Here is a 23,641-nt window from a genome sequence, read left to right as displayed (position 1 = left end):
CTTGAACCCTAAGGAAATGTTGCCCATTGTGGAAGAATTAAAAAATCTACTTTTACTTCTATAGCTAGAAATCTTTTTTCAGTGTGTTTGTATGCTGGTGAAGGACAGGGGCATCATCTTGCTTATTCATCAGAGTTGCTTCAAACCTCACGGAGAGCAGAATAGTAGAGTCCAAGATGAAGTAGTAAAATATATATCACAAGTGAGCTGCAGAAGAAAGAAAAGAAAAATTGTGGGCTGGCAATTGCTGAAACATGCCAATACATAACTTGATCACTGAATAATGGCTATTTTACACTGAGGCTGACTTGGTAGAGTTCATCTCATCTGTTAAGGTCACCTGTCATTCTACTGAGCAGAGTGGAATCTTTTATTTTTAAGCAAATTAATGCATTATCAAACATATTCAAAATGTCTGCCTTGTAAACATTTACCATCCCTTTAACAGTGTAATGATTTTCTATGCCTAGGTGCCCAGAGGCCCCCTTTTCCCCCTATGGCCAGGAAACGCTATCTTGAGGAAGATGAGGATGAGGAGTATGATTCTGAAATGGAGGACTTCATTGATGATGAAGGAGAGCCTCAAGAAGAAATATCAAAACATATCCGGGAAATCTTTGGATATGACCGTAATAAGTAAGTTTAGTGAAATCACAGTTTTCTGTCATGTTTGTTAATTATGAATAATCATAGAAAAATAGAATTTAATAGACATTGAACAACCTAAATGTTTTATTTACTGCTTGAGAAATGGATGAACACAATGTGGTATATCAATGTGTTTGGTTTTTTCCTCATTCACCTTCAAGAGACCAATGGTACTAAGTATCAAACTAAACGTATATTTATTTAGTCAACTAATTGACATGATTTGATTTTTCAAATAGGATTATGAAATTTTGTTAAATCTTTAGTTACTTTTATAACATTAATTTCTGATTTTCAGATACAAAGATGAGAGTGATTATGCCTTACGTTACATGGAAAGCAGTTGGAAAGAGCAACAGAAAGAGGAAGCCAAGAGGTATGTATCTGACAACACAATTGTGCTAATATTCTGTGGAAGTCCTTTTCTGCTTGATGTTCATACTTTGTCAAATTAGGGACTTTACATTTCAAGAGAAATTGCTGACAATCAACAAATACTTATTGAGCTCCTTTTCCATACATGAGACTATGAGGACATGGATGGAAAAGAAACATAAATAGGGTTTTTTCCCTCAAGAGGGCAAGCTTTTATTCATAAAATAACTAAAAACACAAGGCAGTTTGTGAGCAAGAACCCCAACAATGAAGTCTTGGAAGTTTTAGGAAAGAGTGATAGATCATTATGGGCTGAGGTAGTGTGGGGAGACACTGAGGAAGAAGTCTGACTTGACCTGTTCTGTAAGTGGGCTGGGGGTTGCTGGAGAGTTCAGAAGAATAGAGTACTGGATTTGGAATCAAAGAACCCCAGTTTGAGTCTTGACACTGCCACTTACCAAAGAACCTTGGGAAGTCCCTTTTCTTCCCTGGGTCTCAGTTTCCTTATCTATGAAATGAGGAGGTTAGAATAGATGGCCTGTAAGGTCTCTTCCAGCTCTTAAATTGTTTTTATAAAGATCCTATGATAGATGGGATTCCAATAGACAGAATATGGATGTGATTACAGGTCCTTGGGGAATAGTGTGAGGGATGCAGGAATCTGTAAAGTATTCTTTTCCCCCAAAACCAGTGGCTGTTGTGCTTCTGTAGTATGTAACTATTACTGGACTTATTGCTGGTACTACACATAGGCCTGGTCTTTATAGTTCAGCTTTCACCAATAAGTGATATCAACCAACTTAAATCTCACTACTCTCTAATAAGAAACCCTGGGTAGGATAATATAGGATACTAAAGCTTTGAAGTTGAAAACCTGAGAATCAAGCTTCTGTTCCTTATTCTTTGGGTAAGCGGGGCATAGCTTGGTTTCTGGACTTAGTTTGGCCACATAAGTGAGCCTATATTTTCACTTCATATTCCCTAGGCTGTCAGTAATGAGGTTAGAAAATCTGAGTGATCTAGTGTGTTACCCTATTCTGTCAGCCTATTATAGTTAAATTATGTTAGTTGTGACCTCTATTAAATTCTGCATAGTGTGTAATCCGTATCTCTTCTCTCCTTTTAAGCCACTTACCCTCCCTCTCAAGGCATTCACTGTAAACTCCTCTCCATTTGCCTACCTCATATACCCCCTTAATTCCCTCTTCTCTCCTCCTTTGTTCCAGTTTCAGTGGAAGAAGTAACCCTTCTTGGAATTTCTAACCCCTCTCTTTGTAACCTTGATCCCATTTTCTAGCAACCTGCCTCTTCTCTTCTCTCTCCATATTCACAGATTTCTTTTCCCTGCTGCATACAAACATATCTTGATTTCCCATTATCCTTAAAAACAAACAAACAAAATCACCTTCATTTGATCTTAATATCGTCATGTTAGTGTTCTATATCCCTTGCTTTCACAGTCAAGTTCTTAGAAAAAGCCATTTCTATATCATTGTCTCCGTTTTGTTACCTTCTACTACTCACTTCTCAACTCCTTGCATAGCCTAGCTTCCAGCCCACTCAACTCCATTCTTCATAATCAGCAGTGCTGTCTCTATTGACAAATGCTATGATCCTTTTTCAGTCTTCATTCTTCTTGAATTCTGCTGGGTTAATACTGGCTAGCCCCTCTGTCTATAGACAGTCTCTCCCCCTCACCCTTATTATTACCCTCCCCTCTGTCCCCCTCTTTTCCCCTTCTCCCCTCTCACCTCTCTCCCTCAACACTACTACTGCTACAACAAAGGAGTCAGGGGGACATATCTTCTGATCTCTTCTTTGGGGCCAACTTTGATCATAACTCCTTAGCATTGTTTTGGTTTTATGATGGTTATTCTTTTTTTTTTTTTTTTTTTTTCTTTTTTAAAATAATATTTTATTTTCCCCTATTACAGGTAAAAACATTGTTTTAACATTCATTTTTTTTTTTTTAAGTTTTAATATTATTTTATTTGGTCGTTTTCATACATTATTCACTGGAAACAAAGATCGTTTTCTTTTCCTCCCCTCCCCCCCCCCCCCCCCCCCCCACCTTTCCCTCTCCCATAGCCGACGCATGATTCCACTGGTTATCACATGTGTTCTTGACTCGAACCCTTTTCCCTGTTGTTGGAGTTTGCATTATAGTGTTCATTTAGAGTCTCTCCTCAGTCTTATCTCCTCCAACCCTGTGGTCGAGCAGTTGCTTTTCAGCGGTGTTTTTACTCCCACAGTTTATCCTCTGCTTGTGGGTAGTATTTTTTTTTTTTAGATCCCTGCAGATTGTTCAGGGAAATTGCATTGATACTTATGGAGAAGTCCATCACCTTCGATTGTACCACAATGTATCAGTCTCTGTGTATAATGTTTTCCTGGTTCTGCTCCTTTCGCTCTGCATCACTTCCTGGAGGTTGTTCCAGTTCACATGGAATTCCTCCACTTTATTATTCCTTTTAGCACAATAATATTCCATCACCAACATATACCACAATTTGTTTAGCCATTCCCCAATTGAGGGGCATCCCCTCATTTTCCAATTTTTGGCCACCACAAAGAGCGCAGCTATGAATATTTTTGTACAAGTCTTTTTGTCCATTATCTCTTTGGGGTACAAGCCCAGCAGTGCTATGGCTGGATCAAAGGGCAGACAGTCTTTTATCGCCCTTTGGGCATAGTTCCAAATTGCCCTCCAGAATGGTTGGATCAATTCACAACTCCACCAGCAATGAATTAATGTCCCCACTTTGCCACATCCCCTCCAGCATTCATTACTTTGCATAGCTGTCATGTTAGCCAATCTGCTAGGTGTGAGATGATACCTCAGAGTTGTTTTGATTTGCATCTCTCTGATTATAAGAGATGTAGAGCACTTTTTCATGTGCTTATTAATAGTTTTGATTTCTTTGGCTGAGAATTGCCTGTTCATGTCCCTTGCCCATTTGTCAATTGGAGAATGGCTTGATTTTTTGTACAATTGATTTAGTTCTTTATAAATTTTAGTAATTAAACCCTTGTCAGAGGTTTTTATGAAGATTGTTTCCCAATTTGTTGCTACCCTTCTGATTTTGGTTACATTGGTTTTGTTTGTACAAAAACTTTTTAATTTGATGTAATCCAGATTATTTATTTTGCATTTTGTAATTCTTTCTAATTCTTGCTTGGTTTTGAAGTATTTCCCTTCCCAAAGGTCTGACATGTATACTATTCTGTGTTCGCCTAATTTTCTTATAGTTTCTTTCTTTATGTTCAAGTCATTCATCCATTTTGAATTTATCTTGGTGTAGGGTGTGAGGTGTTGATCTAAGCCTAATCTTTCCCACACTGTCCTCCAATTTTCCCAACAGTTTTTATGAAATAGTGGGTTTTTGTCCCAAAAGCTGGGATCTTTGGGTTTGTCATATACTGTCTTGCTGAGGTTGCTTGCCCCCAGTCTATTCCACTGATCCTCCTTTCTGTCTCTTAGCCAGTACCAAATTGTTTTGATGACCGCTGCTTTATAATATAGTCTGATATCTGGGACTGCAAGACCCCCTTCCTTTGTATTTTTTTTCATTAATTCCCTGGGTATCCTTGATCTTTTGTTTTTCCAAATGAACTTTGTTATGTTTTTTTCTAAATCAGTAAAAAAAATTTTTGGGAGTTCCATGGGTATGGCACTAAATAGATAGATGAGTTTGGGTAGGATGGTCATTTTTATTATATTGGCTCGTCCTACCCATGAGCAGTTAATGTTCTTCCAATTGTTCAAGTCTAGTTTTAGTTGTGTGGAAAGTGTTTTGTAGTTGTGTTCATATAGATCCTGTGTTTGTCTCGGGAGATAGATTCCTAAGTATTTTATTTTGTCTTGGGTAATTTTGAATGGGATTTCTCTTTCTAGTTCTTGCTGCTGAGCTGTGTTGGAATTATATAGAAATGCTGATGACTTATGTGGGTTTATTTTGTATCCTGCAACTTTGCTAAAGTTGTTGATTATTTCAATTAGCTTTTTGGTTGAATCTCTAGGATTCTTTAAGTAGACCATCATGTCATCTGCAAAGAGTGATAATTTGGTCTCCTCCTTGCCTATTTTGATGCCTTCAATTTCTTTTTCTTCTCTAATTGCTACTGCTAGTGTTTCTAATACAATGTCAAATAATAGAGGTGATAATGGGCATCCTTGTTTCACTCCTGATCTTAATGGGAATGGATTTAGTTTATCCCCATTGCAGATGATATTAGCTGATGGTTTTAGATATATACTGTTTATTATTTTTAGGAATGACCCTTCTATTCCTATGCTCTCTAGTGTTTTTAGTAGGAATGGGTGTTGTATTTTATCAAAGGCTTTTTCTGCATCTATTGAGATAATCATGTGATTCTTGTTGGTTTGTTTGTTGATGTGGTCAATTATGTGGATAGTTTTCCTAATGTTGAACCAGCCCTGCATCCCTGGTATGAATCCTACTTGATCATGGTGGATGACCCTTCTAATCACTTGCTGGAGTCTTTTTGCTAGTATCCTATTTAAGATTTTTGCATCTATATTCATTAGGGAGATTGGCCTATAGTTTTCTTTCTCTGTTTTTGGCCTGCCTGGCTTTGGAATTAGTACCATGCTTGTGTCATAAAAGGAGTTTGGTAGGACTCCCTCTTTGCTTATTATGTCGAATAGTTTGTGTAATATTGGGGTTAACTGTTCTCTGAATGTTTGATAGAATTCACTGGTGAATCCATCAGGCCCTGGGGATTTTTTCTTAGGCAGTTCTTTGATGGCTTGATGGATTTCAATTTCTGATATGGGATTATTTAAGAAAACTATTTCTTCTTCTGTTAGTCTAGGCAGTTTGTATTTTTGTAAATATTCATCCATATCACCTAGATTGGTAAATTTATTGCCATATAGTTGGGCAAAGTAGTTTTTAATGATTGCCTTAATTTCCTCTTCATTTGAGGTGAGATCCCCCTTTTCATCCTTGATGCTATTAATTTGCCTTTCTTCTTTCCTTTTTTTAATTAAATTAACCAGTACTTTGTCTATTTTGTCTGTTTTTTCAAAGTACCAGCTTCTAGTCTTGTTTATTAGCTCAATAGTTCTGTCACTTTCTATTTTATTAATTTCTCCCTTAATTTTTAGGATCTCTAGTATGGTTTTCTTCTGGGGGTTTTTAATTTGTTCATTCTCAAGTTTTTTGATTTGCATTTCCAATTCCTTGGTCTCTGTCCTTCCTAATTTGTTAATATATGCACTCAGGGATATGAATTTTCCTCTAAGTACTGCCTTGGCTGCATCCCATAAGGTTTGAAAGGATGTTTCGCCGTTATCATTTTCTTCAACGAAATTGTTAATTGTTTCTATGATTTCTTCTCTAACTAAATGATTTTGGAGTATCATGTTATTTAATTTCCAATTAATTTTTGATTTGGGTCTCCATGTACCCTTGCCGATCAATATTTTAATTGCCTTGTGATCTGAAAAGGCTGCAGTTAATATTTCTGCTTTTCTGCATTTAAGTGCCATGTTTCTATGACCTAGTGTATGATCTATTTTTGTGAATGTGCCATGTGGTGCTGAAAAGAAGGTGTATTCTTTTTTGTCCCTATTTATTTTTCTCCATATGTCTATTAATTCTAATTTTTCTAAGATTTCATTCACCTCTTTTACCTCTTTCTTATTTATTTTTTGATTTGATTTATCTAAATTTGATAGTGGTTGGTTCAAGTCTCCCACTAATATGGTTTTACTGTCTAATTCCTCCTTCAATTCTCCTAGTTTCTCTATTAAAAATTTGGATGCTATACCATTTGGTGCATACATGTTGATTAGTGATATTTCCTCATTGTCTATACTTCCTTTTAGCAGAATATATTTACCTTCCCTGTCCCTTTTGATCAGGTCTATTTGTACTTTGGCTTTGTCAGATATCATGATTGCAACTCCTGCCTTCTTTCTATCGGTTGAGGCCCAAAAGGTCTTACTCCAACCTTTAATTCTAACCTTGTGAGTGTCAACCCGTCTCATATGTGTTTCTTGAAGGCAACATATGGTAGGGTTTTGTGTTCTAATCCAGTCTGCTATTTGTCTGCGTTTTATGGGTGAGTTCATCCCATTCACGTTCAAAGTTATGATTGTTATTTGTGGATTCGCTGGCATTTTGATGTCTTCCCCTAGTTCTGACCTTTCTTCTTTAGCTTTCTCCTTTTGAACCAGTGATTTACTTTAGGTCGGTCCCCCTAGTCCCCTCCCTTGAGATGCTTCCCTTACTAGCCCGTCCCTTTTTATGCTCCCTTCCCCTCCCCCCTCTCCTTCCCTCCCTTTTTGTGCTCCCTCCCCCCTCCCCCTCCTTAATTTTCCTTTCTTTCTTGCCCTAATGGATAAGATAGAAATCAGGATCCCACTGGATCTAGATGTTCTTCCCTCTCAGATTTGATTTCACTGAGAGTAAGGTTTAAGTACTTTCACTTCACGCTCTCTTCCTCTCCTTCTCATATGAGAGTTCTTCCCCTCCCCTTCCCATGTGTATCTTTATATGGGAAAGTTTATTCTATTGATTCCCCCCCTATTTCTTGAAGTTAATCTTAGTATTATCACGGTTCCCCCCTCCCTTTTCCTTTTTTTGCCCCAACTTTCCCCAAATCTTCTTGATTCCCCAATCTTTCCCTATGCATGTTTCTTCTAACTACTCTTATGATGATACAATTTATGAGAGTTACACAAAACATTTTCCCCACATATTAATATATATAATTAGATGTAAATGTAGTCCTTATAGAAGAGAGTTTGACTTAAAGAGAAAGATAAGATTTATCTCCTTTTCCCTTTCTTTCATATTTACCTTTTCATGTTTCTCTTGCTTTCTGTGCTTGGATATCGAACTTTCCACAGAGCTCTGGTCTTTTCTTAGCAAATGCTTGGAAATCTTCTATTTTGTTGAATGCCCATACTTTCCCCTGGAAGTATATAGTCAGTTTTGCTGGGTAGTTGATTCTTGGTTGGAGACCCAGCTCTCTTGCCTTTCTAAATATCGTGTTCCATGCTTTGCGGTCTCTTAGTGTGTTAGCCGCTAAGTCATGTGTGATCCTTATGGGAGCCCCCTTATATCTGAAGCTCTTCTTCTTGGCTTCTTGTAGGATTTTCTCCTTTACTTGGAAACTCTTGAATTTGGCAATTACATTCCTAGGCGTTGTCTTTTGGGGATTTAGTATAGAAGGTGTTCTATGAATCCTCTCTATTTCTATTTTGCCCCCTTGCTCCAGAACGTGGGGGCAATTTTCTTTTATAATCTCCTCTAGAATAAAATCCAATTTGTTGTTTACCTCTGGTTTTTCTGGGAGACCGATGATACGGAGATTTTCTCGTCTTCCTCTGTTCTCCAGGTCCGTGACCTTCTCAGTGAGATATTTTCTGTTTTCTTCCAATTCATTAATTGTTTGGGTTTGCTTTATTGATTCTTGCTGTTTTATCATCTCACTTTCTTCGAGGTCCTTAATTCTGGTCATTAGGGACTGGATTTGCTTTTCAGCCTTGTCTGCCCTTGTATTGGCTGCTTCGAGTTCTTTTTCCAATTGAGCAGTCTTATCTGTCAGACAGCTGATCTCTTTCTCCCATTTTTCTTTCCAGAAGGTTTCCATCTTTTGGATAAGTTCCAGTTTGAGATCTTCCAGAGCTTGTTGATAGTTTCCATTTTGGGAGGCGTGTTCTGAATTTTTTTGGATTTCCTCTTCATTCTCCTCTTTCCCTTGGGTACTTCCACCATAAAAGTTTTCAATAGTCACTTTTTTCCCTTTCTTCCTGGAGGCTTGATTTTGGGCCATGTGAGCCATCCCTTTGGTGGTTTTATTTCCCTTTCCTTTTTGGTCTGGGGTCTGGGTTATAAGAGTGGTTTTTCTGTGAATTTAGGTTGCTTCAGACTAGTTCTTCCCAGCCTCCGAGCCCAGGTATTCAGCTCCGCCCAGATAATCCGTGCGCCTTGTTCAGCGCAGCCCGCCCCAAGTCCAGGTCCGCTGGCTTCTCCAGTGAAAGCGCCCTGAGACGTTTTTTCCTGGCAGTCCCCAGATCCCAAGGACCCTGGAGTGCCCCCCCAGACAGAGACGCTCCCCACTCACTCGCTGTCCCGGTGAGCGCTCAGGTAGCTCACTCTGGTTTAGTGGGGGAGGTGGGGTGGGGGAAGGGCGGCTCAGTTCACTTTTCTGTGCAAGCTTTTCCTTCTTATTTTAGTGTGGAAATGTTCAAGCCCCACGTACCTTTGCCTCTGTGGGGTACTGGGGAGTCCTTCTGTTCCTCCAAAGGTGATTTTATGCTCCTTTGATGTAGTCTATTTCGTTCGGTGCTGGGGAGAGGAAACGTGCGGCGTCTAGATTGCAGCCATGATTACCCGGAAGTCATGATGGTTATTCTTAACATGAGAAAATCAAATTGATTTTTATTCCATTTTTTAATTGATTCTGTTCCATATCACCACTACTATTTTTTGCAACTTCCTAAAGTCACATTCTTTTGTTTTTATGTTCAGAATTAAAGTTTAACTTCATAAGTTCAACTGCCCTATAAATCACTTTCAAATAAAAGAAACCATTACCTCTTGTATTTCCACACGTTATCTCCTGCCCTCCTCCCCACTCTACATCCCAACCAACACACACACACACACACACACACACACACACACACACACACGTGTCTCCCAGATAAGTCTTTGCACAAATTATCTCCCAGTCCCAAAATACCCTCCCTTCTCACCTCTCCCTCTGGTACCCAGTCCTACTATAACCCTTCAAATCTTTTCTGATTCCCCCAGTTGTTATCGCTCCTCCATGCACTCCTCCAAAATAATGTTATTATCTATGAAGCTATGTCCTCATTCCCATAGGAGAATATAGGCTCTTTGAAGTTCATACTTGTCTTTCCAATGCCTAGCACAATACCTGGACATGTTATTCTATCATTTTTCAGTCCTGTCCAGTTCTTTGTGACTCCTTTAGGGTTTTCTCAGGAAAGATTCTGTAATGGTGTTCCATTTTTTTCTCCTGCTCATTTTATTTGAAGAAACTGGGGCAAATAAGGTTCAGTGACTTTTCCAGGGTGATACAGCTATAGTAAGTGTCTGAGGCCAGATTTGAATTCAGGAAGATGAGTGTTCCTAACTCCAAGCAGCATTCTATCCACTGTGCCACCTAGGTACACCTGGAACATAGAAGATGCTTAATGCTTGAATTTAATTGTATTCATCCTCCCAGTAGGAAAATACTGAGAAATACTTTCTTCTCCCTCTCCTATATCCCATGGGCTTCCACGACAGGAAAAAGCCTCTACTCTATGTATGACAGCTGATAGCTAATGACCACTTCTAAGAGCATCAGAATAAGCAATATGGAATATTAGAGGAGCGTCTTTAATAAAAGTTTGTGATACTTTCCTTAATTGTAAATGCTATAATGTGATTTATTCTCTCGAGAGTAATAAGTTTTTTTTTACTTCTACATTTTCTTCAATTATGTTTACCTCCCCCTACTATTGACCCTTGACCACAAAATGGTTCTCTACCATTCCTTAGGTGGTTTGATGTGTTTGAGTTATGCTGCCCATAGAAGTTTCCATTTAACATTCTTGAGTGTGGTTTGTTACTTTTATTCTACTCCAGCCTTTTGAAGAGGATATTTGTCTTGTATAATAGCATAATAAAAGAGTATTTATTTCTATTTTTTTCCAGCTTGAGACTTGGAATGCAAGAAGACCTCGAAGAAATGAGACGTGAAGAGGAGGAGCTCAAACGCCGGAAAGCCAAGAAAATGAAACTGCGTTAGCAACAGTTTTTTTACCATTGGGAGAAAACACTTTCTCGAGAACTCTCTACAGACTGGAAAAAAAACCCTTTCTCTCTTTGGATTTTATTTGGGGACTAGAGAAGGAGATATGTAAAGGAAGCACTGGAAAACAAGGCTGTGGTTTGAACAGAAAGTATTTATTTTTAATACTTGCCAGGGTTAAATCTGTAATGCAGATGAGATGTAATATTCATTTGAATGTTTATATGAAAATAGCTGTTCAAAGATGCCAGCAATGATACTGATGAGCTATGCACACTGATTGGGGGGGGGGGGGTCCACTCACCAGTTATTAGCTAGTCACTTGTTATTTATTTGACACTTAAAAATCAAGTGAGGATTATTGTTCTATTTCCATAGTTACTGCCCAGATAGATGGTAGGACACTTCCCTGCACCAATAAGATCATGTCATAGGCTTCTCTTAAGAATAATAACCTGTAACGTCAGTCTTTTTCACAAATGTTGCCAGCAATAAAGGAATCTGCCCTGGCCTATGTATTTGAGAATCCTGAGGTCTTAAAATAATAATTTGACAATATAGAGTAGGCTTCATAATTTCAGAATGGCTGCTATTCCTATGAATTTGAAATAAAAATGTAATAAATTATCTTGGACTCCATATTGTCCAAGGATTGGATGCTGAGCATTTTCAATCACAAAATGTATGTGTTAATATTGGAGTTATATAAGCTATGCCTCTTGATATAAGACTATTCTTTACCCAGTTTTCTTTACAGTTTTCTTATGATTACCCTGGTTCTAAGCCAAGGTAAAGTAGAAAAGGTCACTGTGTAGACTAATTTTATTTTTAAAAATCCACTTTTATATTGAAGGAAAGAGTATTCCTAAATAAAGGAGTTCCTTTATTCCAACGTTAGATTTGGGAGCATTATATCTAAAATAGAAGCTAAATATGGCTTGGTTTTCCCCTCAGAGTTCCTCTAAGGTGCACTTTTAGTGCCTCTCAGTATTAAGGATTTGCATGAAATATCTTAGTACTAATCATTTAATGGCAAAAAAAAAATGTAACATATATCAAAAACCACCTCTTTTGCCGGCATTGCACCTTTATTTCAAGCTATGCACTATAAAGAAAGCCCACAAAGCCTTTCCCTCGGCATTGTTTTCTTATTAAGCTGAGTGGTGATTTAACTCATTTTTGTCCACCTCACCCTCCATCCCTCAGTCTATTTGTTGTGTGCTTTTGAGCCACCTTTCAATGTATTTCCAGCAAGAAAACTTGGCTTCCAAAGAATAACTTTAAAAGTCTACAAGAGAGTGGAACCATGAAATAACATTATAGAGGGAAAAGCCTGTACCTTAACCTATTAACTGAAAACATTCAAACGTTGGTGGTGCATCTGCTTGTGGAATACATTCTCCATTAACATTTATTATCACTTGGGGGGAAGGGGTGGGGGAGGTATCCTGTAAGGGTTCTTAGTCATCATTATATTTGTTTCTTTGAACAAATTTCTATGTACATCCTTTGATCCCCACACCTTCCTTTTAGTCTTCCCACTAAGCAAAGAGAATAAAAAAAAAACCTGTGTGAGTTTTCTCTCCTATCCAGTAGATTGTGGTCATATATATTAGCATTACTAAATGGGGCCAGATGATCTTGTTTACAAATTAGTTTGCCCAAGGTGAGTTCTTTCAGAACTATGAATACACTGATATTCAGTTTGCTGTGGTTTTAAGTTATAAAGTCAGGCAGAAAAGTGCCTGAGCAGCCAGGGACTGCATAATTAAAACTTTGAAAGATCGTGTCTTATTTGGAACTGATGAAAACTATGCATTTTTTTTTGGTCACTAGAAAAGCATCCATCATCCATTTAAAGCATACGTGAGACACCGATGGCATAGTGTCCTGGTGCCTCCTTTTCACTGTCCTCCATACAAGAGCCACAAAGAAAGACCAGCAGCAGCTGGTTCAAAAGACATTTGAGGTTCTTCTTGTTAAACTGAGATTGGGATGTTGTTTCCCTTAGCATCCCCCTCTGTACTCACATTTATGTTTTGTCTTTTCTTTTTCCCTCTTAGTCAGCAGATTGTTTATTTTCCATGTAGACTTGTCAAATATTGAGATTGGGATAGTATACTACAATACTTTGTGAATTAACTGACAAATTGTTTGTGGCTTTTCATTTTGTCTAGATTGTGAACTTTTATTACTTAGTGTTTTCTGTGCAGTTATTACATATACAGTAGAAAAGAAGTCCATCAGTTCTTGGATTTGGTTCGATTGAGTCAAGTTACTATTCTTCCTTGTATATATGAATGGGCAAAGCTCTCATTGTAACATGGTAAGCTTGTGAGGCAGATTTCAGTCTTGCCCCCCTCAACACCAGCATTACAATAGGGTGCTTCAGCTACCATCTCATGTGGCTGTGAGGAGGCCCTTGGGGTTTGTATTCATCTTGACTTTATTTCTTTCTAAGTCTTGTCTGCTGCTCACCAGAAAATCCATTTTAAAGTCAAGTCTGCGACCTGTCAAACTGGGCAAAAGCTCCTGCACCTTGAGAAGCTAAGAAACAAGAATAGGCTATTATTCATAAAGGATCACACATCATGTTTGATTTTCATGTATATTCTACTTTTTTTGATTGGGGGATATTTTTATTCAATATTTGAAGATGTGCCTTTTTATTAGTAAGGTTAATTTGTGAATGTAGTAAGTACTAAAATTATAATGGGTGCAGCATTTCTTAAATTAATAATGTGAAAGTAGTTTTCATAAAACCCCAATGTGGCTTTGATTGCACAATTACTGTCTATGCTGTTGCTAAGTCAAAGTAAGGGCACTTTCTATTTAAAATTACTTCCAGAAATTATCTTTGTCTTTATACTGTAAATGTTATGTAATGTCCGCTGGGAGGCCAGGGTACTGCATATCACAGGCAGCCTTAGATAAAGAAGACTGTATGCTGTGAAGGAGTGGGAATGGGAGTTGGAGGAGTATATCAGATTACCTGTCTATGAGAAGCTGTTAAATTTTTTATGTAAATCTGAAGATTTTCTCTGAGAAAAATTATTTTTATTCTGTTTTGCATTTTGTAATTTAAAAGTGGCTGCAGAACATTTCTGAAGTATAGTAGGAGACCAAAACACACTTGGAAAGAGAATAAATATATGAAGAGAGACTGCTTGTTTTATTTTTGATGTTTGAATGTATCAGACTAACATTTGGTGAGTGGATGTGATGCAATATGTTCAAAGTGTTTGTATATTGAGGGTAGCCCTAGATTTTCTTTGAGGTTATTGTTCAGATCGTTGTGTCTTTAACACAATGTGACAAATCAGGTTAAAAAAAAAACCTTTTTACATAGTTCTTTTTCTGGTGCTGTTGAAGTGCGAGAGTACTTTTGCACACGCAGAAATATAGATGAAAGTTTTTCAATTGATGTATAAAAGAAATAGGTATTAAAAAATTCATTTATACTTTCACTGGTTTGCTTTTATTTACCTAAAATTTAAGGTTTTCCATAGACTACTCTTGATCCCAGACATTTTGCCAAGTAAATGTCCCAAAGATGCCAGATCTGATATATTCTGCATGAGAAGTCAAGTATAACTTGTCTCTAGCCCTCTCGTTTCTTCCCTCTTTCAGTCACTCCTACTCTTAACTTGACTCAGTGCTACTGCTGCTACCCAGCAGAGAGCATGGTCTTTTGATCAAGTTTGGAAGTTGTACTAAGAACAATTGAGGAAGAGAGGCAGAGCTAACCTTAAGCAAAGCAGTGGGGTAGGGATTGATGGTCCATGAGAGGAAAGTAAGGGATCTTTAAACGAGCCTAAAATTTGATTTCACAAAGAATGAGAGTTGGGTTTAGTAATGGACAAGTGTTCTATTCGTTGCATAAAATCACTTACCTTTGGAATGTGAGGTTTAGGTATATGTACACTCATGAGTTGCATGAAGCCTTTTAAAAGGTGAATTCTAGAGTCAACATATGAGCTTGGAAACAGATCTCAGAGATCACCTAGTCCAACCATCCTCCTTCTGTAGAGAAAGCTGCCCAGAGAGCTGAAGGAAACATTCCTTGAATGCTTGGAATTTTGCCACGTACTGTATATAATCCATAATTTTCAGTTCTAATACCTCCCCCTCTACTTCTTCTGTTAAAAAGTGGGAATGGGGAGTTGGGGAGTGATGTTCTTTGGGTGCAATGGGGTTATTTGTAGATATGTTAAGCTTAAGTATTGGTCACGTTTTAATATATTTCAGTACAGACAAAATTTTCCAAGTCTCTTCTTAGAGCAATGGTGTTTGGTCAAAATACAACGTGCCTCTGCAACTGAGGAACTCATAGTGGAGTCTAACTCGCATTAATGTATAGGGTTTGTAGTCCACAAACTACCTCTGTACTGATGACAGCTGAGTGGTACAGTGGATAGCGCCTAGGACACAAGTCAAGTCAGGCTGACCTAAGTGTGCATCTTTGCCTTAATCCTGGGCAAATCACAACCTTTGTGTTAATTCCTTTATTTGTAAAATGGGGATAAGTAATATCTACCTGATTACCTCATTTAAGATGGTTGTGAGAATCAAATGAGTTTAATTTTGTAAACCTTAGAAGGACTATTCTGTTTTTTTATGTGGGATACTTTTTTAGAAAAAGCCAAATGATACTGGCCCAATCTGTGGTTTCCCTTGGCCTACTCCATATCAGTCTACACTAGTATCCAGTCTGACTCCTTGTCATAAAGACTGTATTCCTAGTTAAAGGAGTTTCTCTCCTCAGTTCTAACTCGAGATACAGATCAGACACAATTGAGCAACAGTGGGTGGTGCCTCCAAAACACCTTACTTGTTCCTAAGATGTATGGGGTGGTCCTGAGGGCACCTTTAAAAAATTGCTGGGGCAGCTAGGTGACTCAGTGGATAGATTGCCAGGTCTAGAGATGGAAGGTCCTAGATTCAGATCTAGCCTCAGACATTTCCTAGCGAGGTGACCCTGGGCAAGTCACTTAACCCCAATTGCCAAACCCCTTACTGCTCACTCAGGAACCAATATTTAGTCGATTCTAATACAGCAGGTAAGGGTTGTTTTTTTAATTGCCATTTCTGTGGCTGTCAGAGATACCACTGACTTATGCAAACAGTTCCAGCCAGCAAGTTGAAAATGGTCCTGGGTCCTTTGTTTTCCTCCACACCTTGATTATGCCTCAACCTCTGCATGTCAAGGATTATTGAACATTTCCACCACCACCACCCCACCACCCACCACAGAAAAAGCATGGTTGCCATGGGTTTAAATGGCATCTCGAATACTCCTGGGAAGCACATGCCAGGTTCATAAAAAAATATGGGCAGAAATTACCATGATTCAACAACAGATTTATTTATTTGATATAACCTAAAGTGGGGATAAGACAGAAGAAGAAAACGAGATCATGATTCCTGTCCCATAATACCCTCTACCAGATGCTTCCATGGGGGTTGAGTAGACAGAGGTTCGGAAACCTATAATTTTGCTTCCTGAGGGGAGAGAATCAATGTAGGAACTTTCCCCACCCTCCCCACCACCACCATCACCAGGTTCGGGCTAACAGAATACCAAGTCCTCATTCATCTCAAAAAGTACGGTAACTTTTACATAAAATATGACAAAATCACTTGCAATTGCTTTATGCGAAACCAACAACGGGAACTGTACAGCTGGCCAGGTTTAGCTTAGAGTTGCATTGGTTCACCCGGATCTTCCTTGCCCGCTTCCAGCTGGGTCTGGAAAAAGGAAGTTGTGAGATCAGAACTGGTTTGGGGCTACTACATGCACAGCAGTAGGACTTTGAAGTGATCCCCTTTAAGCTTAGTTCCTTTGGAAGGGAAAGGGCACCATATCCACATCCCCCCTTCCCTAACCCAGTGGTTCTGAGAAGGGAAGGACAACAAATCCCTTAGAAAAGTGTTGTAAGGAGTGGATTTTCTTTCAGGATAAGGTTAGTCCCAAGAAATTGGATGGTGATGTGGGTTTGGGTATAGACACAGACAGTAAGGCAATTTTTTTTAGCCTCACACAGAAAGGACCTTAAAGAAATTCTGTGACTTTCTGGTCAAAAATAGAAGGAGAGTTTAGGAAATGTGCTTTTCAATTTGTTTGGGTCAAGCATGGTCCGTCCACGTTTGGGTTATCCTTTTAAGCAAGGTATTTTCTCCTCTATCATTGGAACTCCTTTACTTTGAGGGCCACTCACTCGGAACAGAGGGAAAAAGAATAAAGTATAATTTGCACTTACCCCTCCCGGGGGATACTTATACCCCTTCCACATCGTCCCTGCAATGAGAATCATCCAGAAAACCACAATCATTGTGGAATTCCTTGAAGGGAGGGGAGGTGCTGTGAGATGAGTGGCTTGTGGAAGGTCAGATGTGAGTCCCAGGACCCTGGAGCTGAGAAGTCCTCATCACAGAGGGGAGGGGAGGAAGCTTGGCATGGTGATTTCTGTTCCTGACCAGGCAGGCTGTGATTTTCACCTGAACTGAAGGAGTCCCTGAAGCATCACTGGGAGCATATAGCTGGGATACCAATTGTGACATCTAACGTGAGGCACAGAGACCATGACTTCAGCATCTCCCCCAGGGATACCAAGCTAATGACAAAGGGTCATCAAAAAGATACCTTAGCCTGCCTGGGGAAAGGTCTGCTTTCCCACAGATCAGTGAAATAGTCAAGAAATCCTGTATATATTTCAGGATATAGTCAAAGCACCCCTTAGCCCATTCATTCACCTGCCAAAATTTATTTTTGCCTTCTGTATGAACTTAGATGTCTAAGCATTCTTATATGAGTGATTTAAATAGGCCAAAAATAGGCACCCCACAAAAAATCTAGGGGAAGAAACTAGGTACATTGGAGGCCTGCAAGAAGTAATTCTACCTACTTCTGTGAGGCTTGGCCAAAGGGGGAATAAAAATCTTGCGTTTCTGAAGATACACATCTTAGGAGTTCAAATCTCACCACACAAAGTAACAGCCCTGTAGGAAGGGAAGGAAAGAAAACTGTTCTCTAGCCGTAAAATGAGGATAAAGTGGCAACCAGCGAGGCACCTGATGCCCAGAGTTCATTCTTCTCCCTCCCCCATGCAGAGTTGATTTCTCAGAGGTTACACTACTCTCCCATCACTCTCTGATCTAGTTTAATCAGTTAAAGTATAGGGTAATGAGGTCTTGGGACAAGGAGTTTAAAACCACCAGCTGCCCTTTTGAGGATGCCATGCTTCTTGGGAAGAGGGAGCTCTGGAATCTGGCAGATTATTAAAACCCAGAAATCACCCACACCTGAAGTAGCAGTTATGAATTCATCAGGATGGGATGGAAAGAAACTCTGGGCCAAAACGTATAAGAAAATACTCTACAGACCATGATATGATGGAAAACGTCTCTCAGATTAGCCATCTAGGAGCCTCTTTTCTAGAATCAAGTGTGCCTGCAACTTGCTTCATCACCTTGGATAAGTCATCCAGACTGGAATGTCTTTCTGACTCAAGTTTCTCCATCTCTGAAATGATGATATTAATATTTGGCCTCACAGTTTTGGGGAGGCCTACGGGCAGTAAACAGAGGGGATAAAAATGATAATTATTGCTTCATATCACAGATATCCCTTCTATGTCCTGACTTTCCTCATTGCAGGACAGCATAAGAAATCAAATGGGAAATTTGGGCAAGTTTTTCAAAAGCTGCAGACAATACATGAAGGCCAAGCAGATGACACAGAAAAAGCTTAGAAACTCAGAATGACATAAAATATGTGTATAATGTTATATAATATCAACATATTTTTACTTAACATTGGATCTACATATAGTCTTTGACCAAATACTTAACCCAAATTTTATAGTAAGGTACTTATTTGAATTGTTATAAGGAAACACTCCATGAAAGAAAAAAAGGAAAAATTCAGACTTCTTCTCCGGTTTGAAGAGAGAAATAACAAATTTTATGTGAGGGCACCACACCCTTAACTCTGGGAGGTGGAAGGGATACTTATATATAATTTAAAACTAGGGCCAGCCTCCTCAAAGGCCTCCCACCAAACTGATACATCACTATATTTTTCTTTTTTCTAGTTTGGAAAAAAAATCACTTTGCATTTACCCTTCATGGGGGATAAGTATATACCTCTTCCACATCTTTCCTTCAATGAGAACCATCCAAAAAACCAGTCGTGGTGGAAATGCAGGGGAGGAGAATGGTATTCTCCACCAGAAAGTGATGATGCAACCAAGCTTCTCCAGAAAATATCTTTGTGTAGCCATGTTGGAGGTAGGTAATGATAAGAGGTTGAGGGGTTGTAAGTGGGAAGAAGGCCTGAGTCAATACTCACACTTTATTGTCCTTATTCAAAACCACAGTCCTTGATCGACCTTTTCGACCACGAATAGGTGGGACCGGCTGTTTCTCATTCCATTTTAGAGCGGGATTCTGATTTAAAAGAACCAAACAAGAGACAAGATCTGCTCTACCCAGAGCCAGAGGGTGCTGCCTTCTATGATGAATAGTTGGGGTCAGGGAGAATGGGACAAAAAGACCTTCCTTGCCTAACCCAAACTCTTCTTCCACTAGCTCTTGATGATGGGGCTGACCCACCTTTCTCTCTCAACCCTGGGCCTAAAGTTCCCACCATTAAAGTCACCAAAAAGGTCAGTTTAGGAAGTCAAGGCATTCATTGACCTCCTTCTACCTCCCTGTAAAAAAAAAAAAAGGTTACCTGGGGACCAATGGTCTGCTTTGGGAAGATGGGGTAAAGGCTGAAGATTCAGGAAGAGCATGCCTTGCCCTTCCGTGAGGTAGGCAAGTGTGCCCCTGCCCTCCTCCAAGGACCTTCATGGACTTGTCTGGCAGCTACTTACCACTACTTCAGGAAAGGCCCCTAGGAAACTTGCAAGTCCAACAAAAAGCATCCAGCCAAGCACAATCATGATAAAGGAGTTATTCGTTGGAGTTTTTGCACTCCAAACATTCCAGTGCAGGTAGAGATTACTGAGACCTTGTTCCTGAAGTGTTCTCATCAAATCCTTGGGTGCTGGAGATCTCACATGTTAGTTCCAGTCCCTGGCCCAAAGGCCCCTAAGCTCACATGTACAGAGGCCAGGCTGGAGGGCATTGTGATGCCATGGGTCACACAACCTGGTTCATGACCTCATCCCACCCCAATGCTGGGAAAGAAGAAAGAGCTACCTTTGTGGGGTCCTGAATTCAAATCAGCTCTACCATGTCCCTGTGTGAGACCTTGGACAAAGCCCTTACCCTTCATTAGGGGAGTGAGTGTAGTGTACTTTGGAGTCATGGAACCCTGATGGCTCTACTGAAGTGGGGCACTTCATAAAGGGAGTCCAGACACACAGAAATTCAGTTCTTGGAACCGTTATTTATTGATTGATAAAGAATAAAGAATCTACCAGCTGGGACAGACTTCCCTAGTGGAAGCTGCGTCAGACTGACATTATTGGATAGTTTATATAGGTTACAAGATACAGAGTTATTTCCTTTCACATACAGGTTCTTATTTGACAATCAAACCAACCTTATCACATACACAGGTATGTGTGGTCAGTGATAAATGGACAATCCTCAGGTCATTCAGGGGTGGTTAACTTTCACTTGTACTTAATTCACTCATCCCTAGTTAGCTAAGTGTTACTTGCATTCCATCCTGACCTCTTTGATATTCCTGATGTTCCTTTGTTTCCTGATTCTCATCCTTAGGTCAATTAGATTCTAGCCTGCCACCTGTATAAGCTGCTTGTCCTCCTGGGGGGACTGGGTGAGTTTCCTAAAAAATGCAGGAAAGGATTGATCTGCTTTATCTACTTCAATTTTATTATCTAACCTACTTCCCTTATTCAGACTACTTCACTACCACTTGAACAAATCTCAGGGTCAAATTGACTTGGACTAAATAGTGGAAAAGGGAAGAGGAAGAAGCACTTAAACAGCATCTACTGAGAAATTAATTATAATTGGATTACATTTGTGAACCAGTTATTGTTCCCCATTTTGTGCTAAGTTTCATGTGCATTCTGGTAAACTAGGGGGCATAAAGCATGGAATTCTCTATTCCCCAAATGTACCTATCACAAGTTTGAGACTGGAGGCTTGTAGGCAGAACATTCCAGGCAAAGCAGCCACTGGGTTCCTTATTCCAACTACAACTTCCCTGCCCTCAAATGTTCTGATGTCAATTTGTTAAACTATGTTCCAATCTTAGTTACCTGTTCTGATTGGTCAGCCAATAAGAAAGAAGCATCCCCTATGTTACCTAAGATTATGTAAACTTGCTATGTTCTTCATTAATGATTATCAAGATGTTCTGTTAGCCTTCAATGGATGTCCTTGGCTGCTAAGGAGCCTTGGATCCTATTTATTGGCAACTGTAAGCTTTGCTAATAAATTGATTATACTCAGAACTTTTTTGCCTCAGTTTATCTATATTGAAGATTTTTATCTTGATACCACTATGTGCCAGTCACTAGACTAAGCACTTTACAAATATGATTTCATTTGATCCTCACAACAACCCAAGTAGTTATTAGCCTAATTTTACAGATGAAGGAACTGAGGTAGGCTGAGATTAAGTGATGTATGTAGAGTCACATAGCTAGTGTCTAAGGCTGAATTTGAACTTAGTTCTTTCTGACTCTAGAGCTATCTATCTGTAAAGATTAAAATTAAAATTCAATATTCCAAGTATTATTATTATTATTTTAAAACCCTTACCTTCTGTCTTGGAGTCAATACTGTATATTGGCTCCAAGGCAGAAGAGTGGTAAGGGCTAGGCAATGGGGGTCAAGTGACTTGCCCAGGGTCACACAGCTGGGAAGTGTCTGAGGCCAGATTTGAACCTAGGACCTCCCGTCTCGAGGCCTGACTCTCAATCCACTGAGCTACCCAGCTGCCCCCCCAAGTATTATTTTAATACTATATATTAAAATCCACTTAGAGCAGAGAGAAATTAAAAGCAACCAGAGAAATTTTTAAAAAATAGAGAAAAGACAAAAAAACTGCTTCCTCCTCCATGCTGATACCAGCCAGAGAAATCATATGGGCAGAAATGGAAACTCAAAACCCCAATTCTTGTAAGAAGATGCACAAACAGGAAAAGGGAAAGAGGATAATGGGAAATGTAGTCTCTAGGGTTCAAGATTTTAAATCAATACATTCTCTTCCCCCTAGGATCCTTTGGGAGACCAGTCTCTCCAATGGATCATGAAAACCTAACTAACATATAACTTGAACTAGAGGTATATACAAATATTACAGTTTTTAAAGGGAAATTACAATAATTTGGGGTTAAGAGGAAAAGAAAAGGGAAAAAGCCAATTAGGGGGCAGTCCCCTTTGGCATAAGAGTATGCATTCAAAACAAAAGCATTCAACCCTCCCAAAGTTCAAATTCACCATATCTCAAAGTTCAATCTGGATCTTTTGGTGCAGCATGTGGTCTCTGCAGACATCTTCATAGCACCTTCTAGATTTTGGAAGGTAGCTTCTTGTTCTAAACTAGGCTCAAATTCAAGTTAAAGTTCACAGTAATAACATAGCCTCCCCCCCCTCCCCCCGGAAAATAATAATACATTCTCCCCCTGAGGAGGATATAGGGATACATGTAGGAATTATACAGGGATACATGGTCAACTCATAAGGCATATGAATCAAGTATCAAAAAATATCAAAGAAGTCAAAGAAATTAAAAAAAAAACCTCTGGGTTAGATAAAAAACATAAAAAGAAAACTTGAAAAAAATTCTGGGAAGAAGGAAAAAAAGAAAAAATATCACAAGTCACAACAGGTTCTTGTAGCGATCCATGTCCCATGAGCATACAACAACAATCAGTTACTAACTCAATTTAGCAGTCTGGACTACAGTAAGCTGTCACATCATGAGAGAAAATAGAAAAAGAGACTAGATCTGGAGATAAATGGGAAAGATAATTCCCCAATTCAACCCTTCACTTTTTTGGGATAATGGAGCCAGGACAAAAGATGTTATATGCTTGATAATAGAGTGTGGTACAAGGAAGTCCTGTATTTAACACATATTAAATAGCTAGAACCTCTAGTCTCACACATGATCAAGTCATTTTGCTTTTTGTGCAGAATGTCATCAATCTCCATAGGATTGGTTTAATGTCTTTTACCTTTTTGTGCTCATTTGGCAATTTGCAGGTCAAGTTCTTTGCACCTTTGTGGTCTGTTTCTCCTTGGATTTGACATAGTCATTGAGCAAAAGTCTCATAATATTTAAATAACTAAGGGCAGGTTGCCATAGTCAAAAGCCTTTTTGGGTATGTTTTATATGTTGGGTAAATGGACATCTTAGTTTATTCTATTGCAAAAAGTAAAAATAGTTTAAAAAAACCTTTTCAATACTAGTGACAGAGGCAGTGGGGGAGGAGTGAACCTGCCATTTAGCCGGAGTTTGGCCAAGTTGTAGGCAGGAATGGCCGATCAGGTTGATGGTGCTGCTCTCCAGGCCATGGGCAGGGAATGGCTTCTCCACTAAGTCTCCCAAATTAAGGCAGTTGGGCTAGTAGGAGAGTGGCAAGCAGGCTGGGGTGGAAAATATTCACAGCTGTTGGAGGCTCAGAAGGCAGAAGGAGAGCTAAAGGAATGAACCACAACTAGGAGGCTGGAGCCAGGATTTAAGCAAGCTTTAGGTGCTTTAACACTGATTGTAGCAGCTGTGCTCTGGTAGAGGCGCCGGGGAAGAACTTGCTTTGAACATTGATGTTCCACTGGGCTCTTTTCTCTCAAACAGAGCCAGCATTGATTATTTTTGCTTTGTTCTAGA

General features: G+C 39.2%; 2 protein-coding genes across 8 annotated transcripts in view; one reads left to right on the top strand and one right to left on the bottom strand.

Moving 5' to 3' along the window:
• The window catches only part of SPTY2D1 (SPT2 chromatin protein domain containing 1), a 30,875-nt gene extending 16,584 nt beyond the window's left edge, over positions 1 to 14,291 (top strand). For both annotated transcript variants that reach the window (XM_007497000.3, XM_007497001.3), the window contains exons 4-6: positions 471 to 636; positions 947 to 1,024; positions 10,728 to 14,291. In XM_007497000.3, the coding sequence (XP_007497062.1) occupies positions 471 to 636; positions 947 to 1,024; positions 10,728 to 10,821 (338 nt within the window). In that variant the 3' untranslated portion in view covers positions 10,822 to 14,291. The remainder of the gene's footprint in view (positions 1 to 470; positions 637 to 946; positions 1,025 to 10,727) is intronic.
• MISFA (mitochondrial sheath formation associated) lies at positions 27 to 19,942 on the bottom strand. Of its 6 annotated transcripts, none has more exons than XM_056802218.1 (5): positions 17,730 to 17,795; positions 17,323 to 17,385; positions 17,085 to 17,122; positions 16,469 to 16,572; positions 27 to 207 (listed from the first exon to the last, which is right to left on the bottom strand). In XM_056802218.1, exons 1-4 carry the CDS (start codon positions 17,784 to 17,786, stop codon positions 16,476 to 16,478), a joined length of 255 nt encoding a protein of 84 aa, XP_056658196.1. In that variant the 5' UTR covers positions 17,787 to 17,795; the 3' UTR covers positions 27 to 207; positions 16,469 to 16,475. The 6 variants fall into 6 exon arrangements, 5 of the variants coding, with proteins under 5 accessions (XP_056658196.1, XP_056658194.1, XP_056658193.1 ...); XM_056802216.1 differs by lacking the exons at positions 27 to 207; positions 17,730 to 17,795 and adding exons at positions 19,175 to 19,272; positions 19,701 to 19,942 and having other exon boundaries at positions 16,461 to 16,572; positions 17,323 to 17,364; XM_056802215.1 differs by lacking the exons at positions 27 to 207; positions 17,730 to 17,795 and adding exons at positions 19,175 to 19,272; positions 19,701 to 19,941 and having other exon boundaries at positions 16,461 to 16,572.
• Positions 19,943 to 23,641: the final 3,699 nt, after the last annotated feature.

This window comes from Monodelphis domestica, chromosome 6, assembly GCF_027887165.1.
Source record: "Monodelphis domestica isolate mMonDom1 chromosome 6, mMonDom1.pri, whole genome shotgun sequence".
Taxonomy (NCBI): domain Eukaryota; kingdom Metazoa; phylum Chordata; class Mammalia; order Didelphimorphia; family Didelphidae; genus Monodelphis; species Monodelphis domestica.
Note: the sequence above shows the minus strand (reverse complement) of the source record. Positions and strands in the feature narration are given on the sequence as shown.

Coding starts and splice junctions, on each gene's coding strand:
- MISFA (XM_056802215.1), bottom strand. CDS start 19,859: ATGAGAACACTTCAGGAACAAGGTCTCAGTAATCTCTACCTGCACTGG. Junction 19,273..19,700: donor GGGCCTTTCCTGAAGTAGTG/GTAAGTAGCTGC, acceptor CTTTTAAATCAG/AATCCCGCTCTAAAATGGAA. Junction 17,123..17,322: donor CAGGGACTCCTTCAGTTCAG/GTGAAAATCACA, acceptor TTCTCATTGCAG/GGACGATGTGGAAGGGGTAT.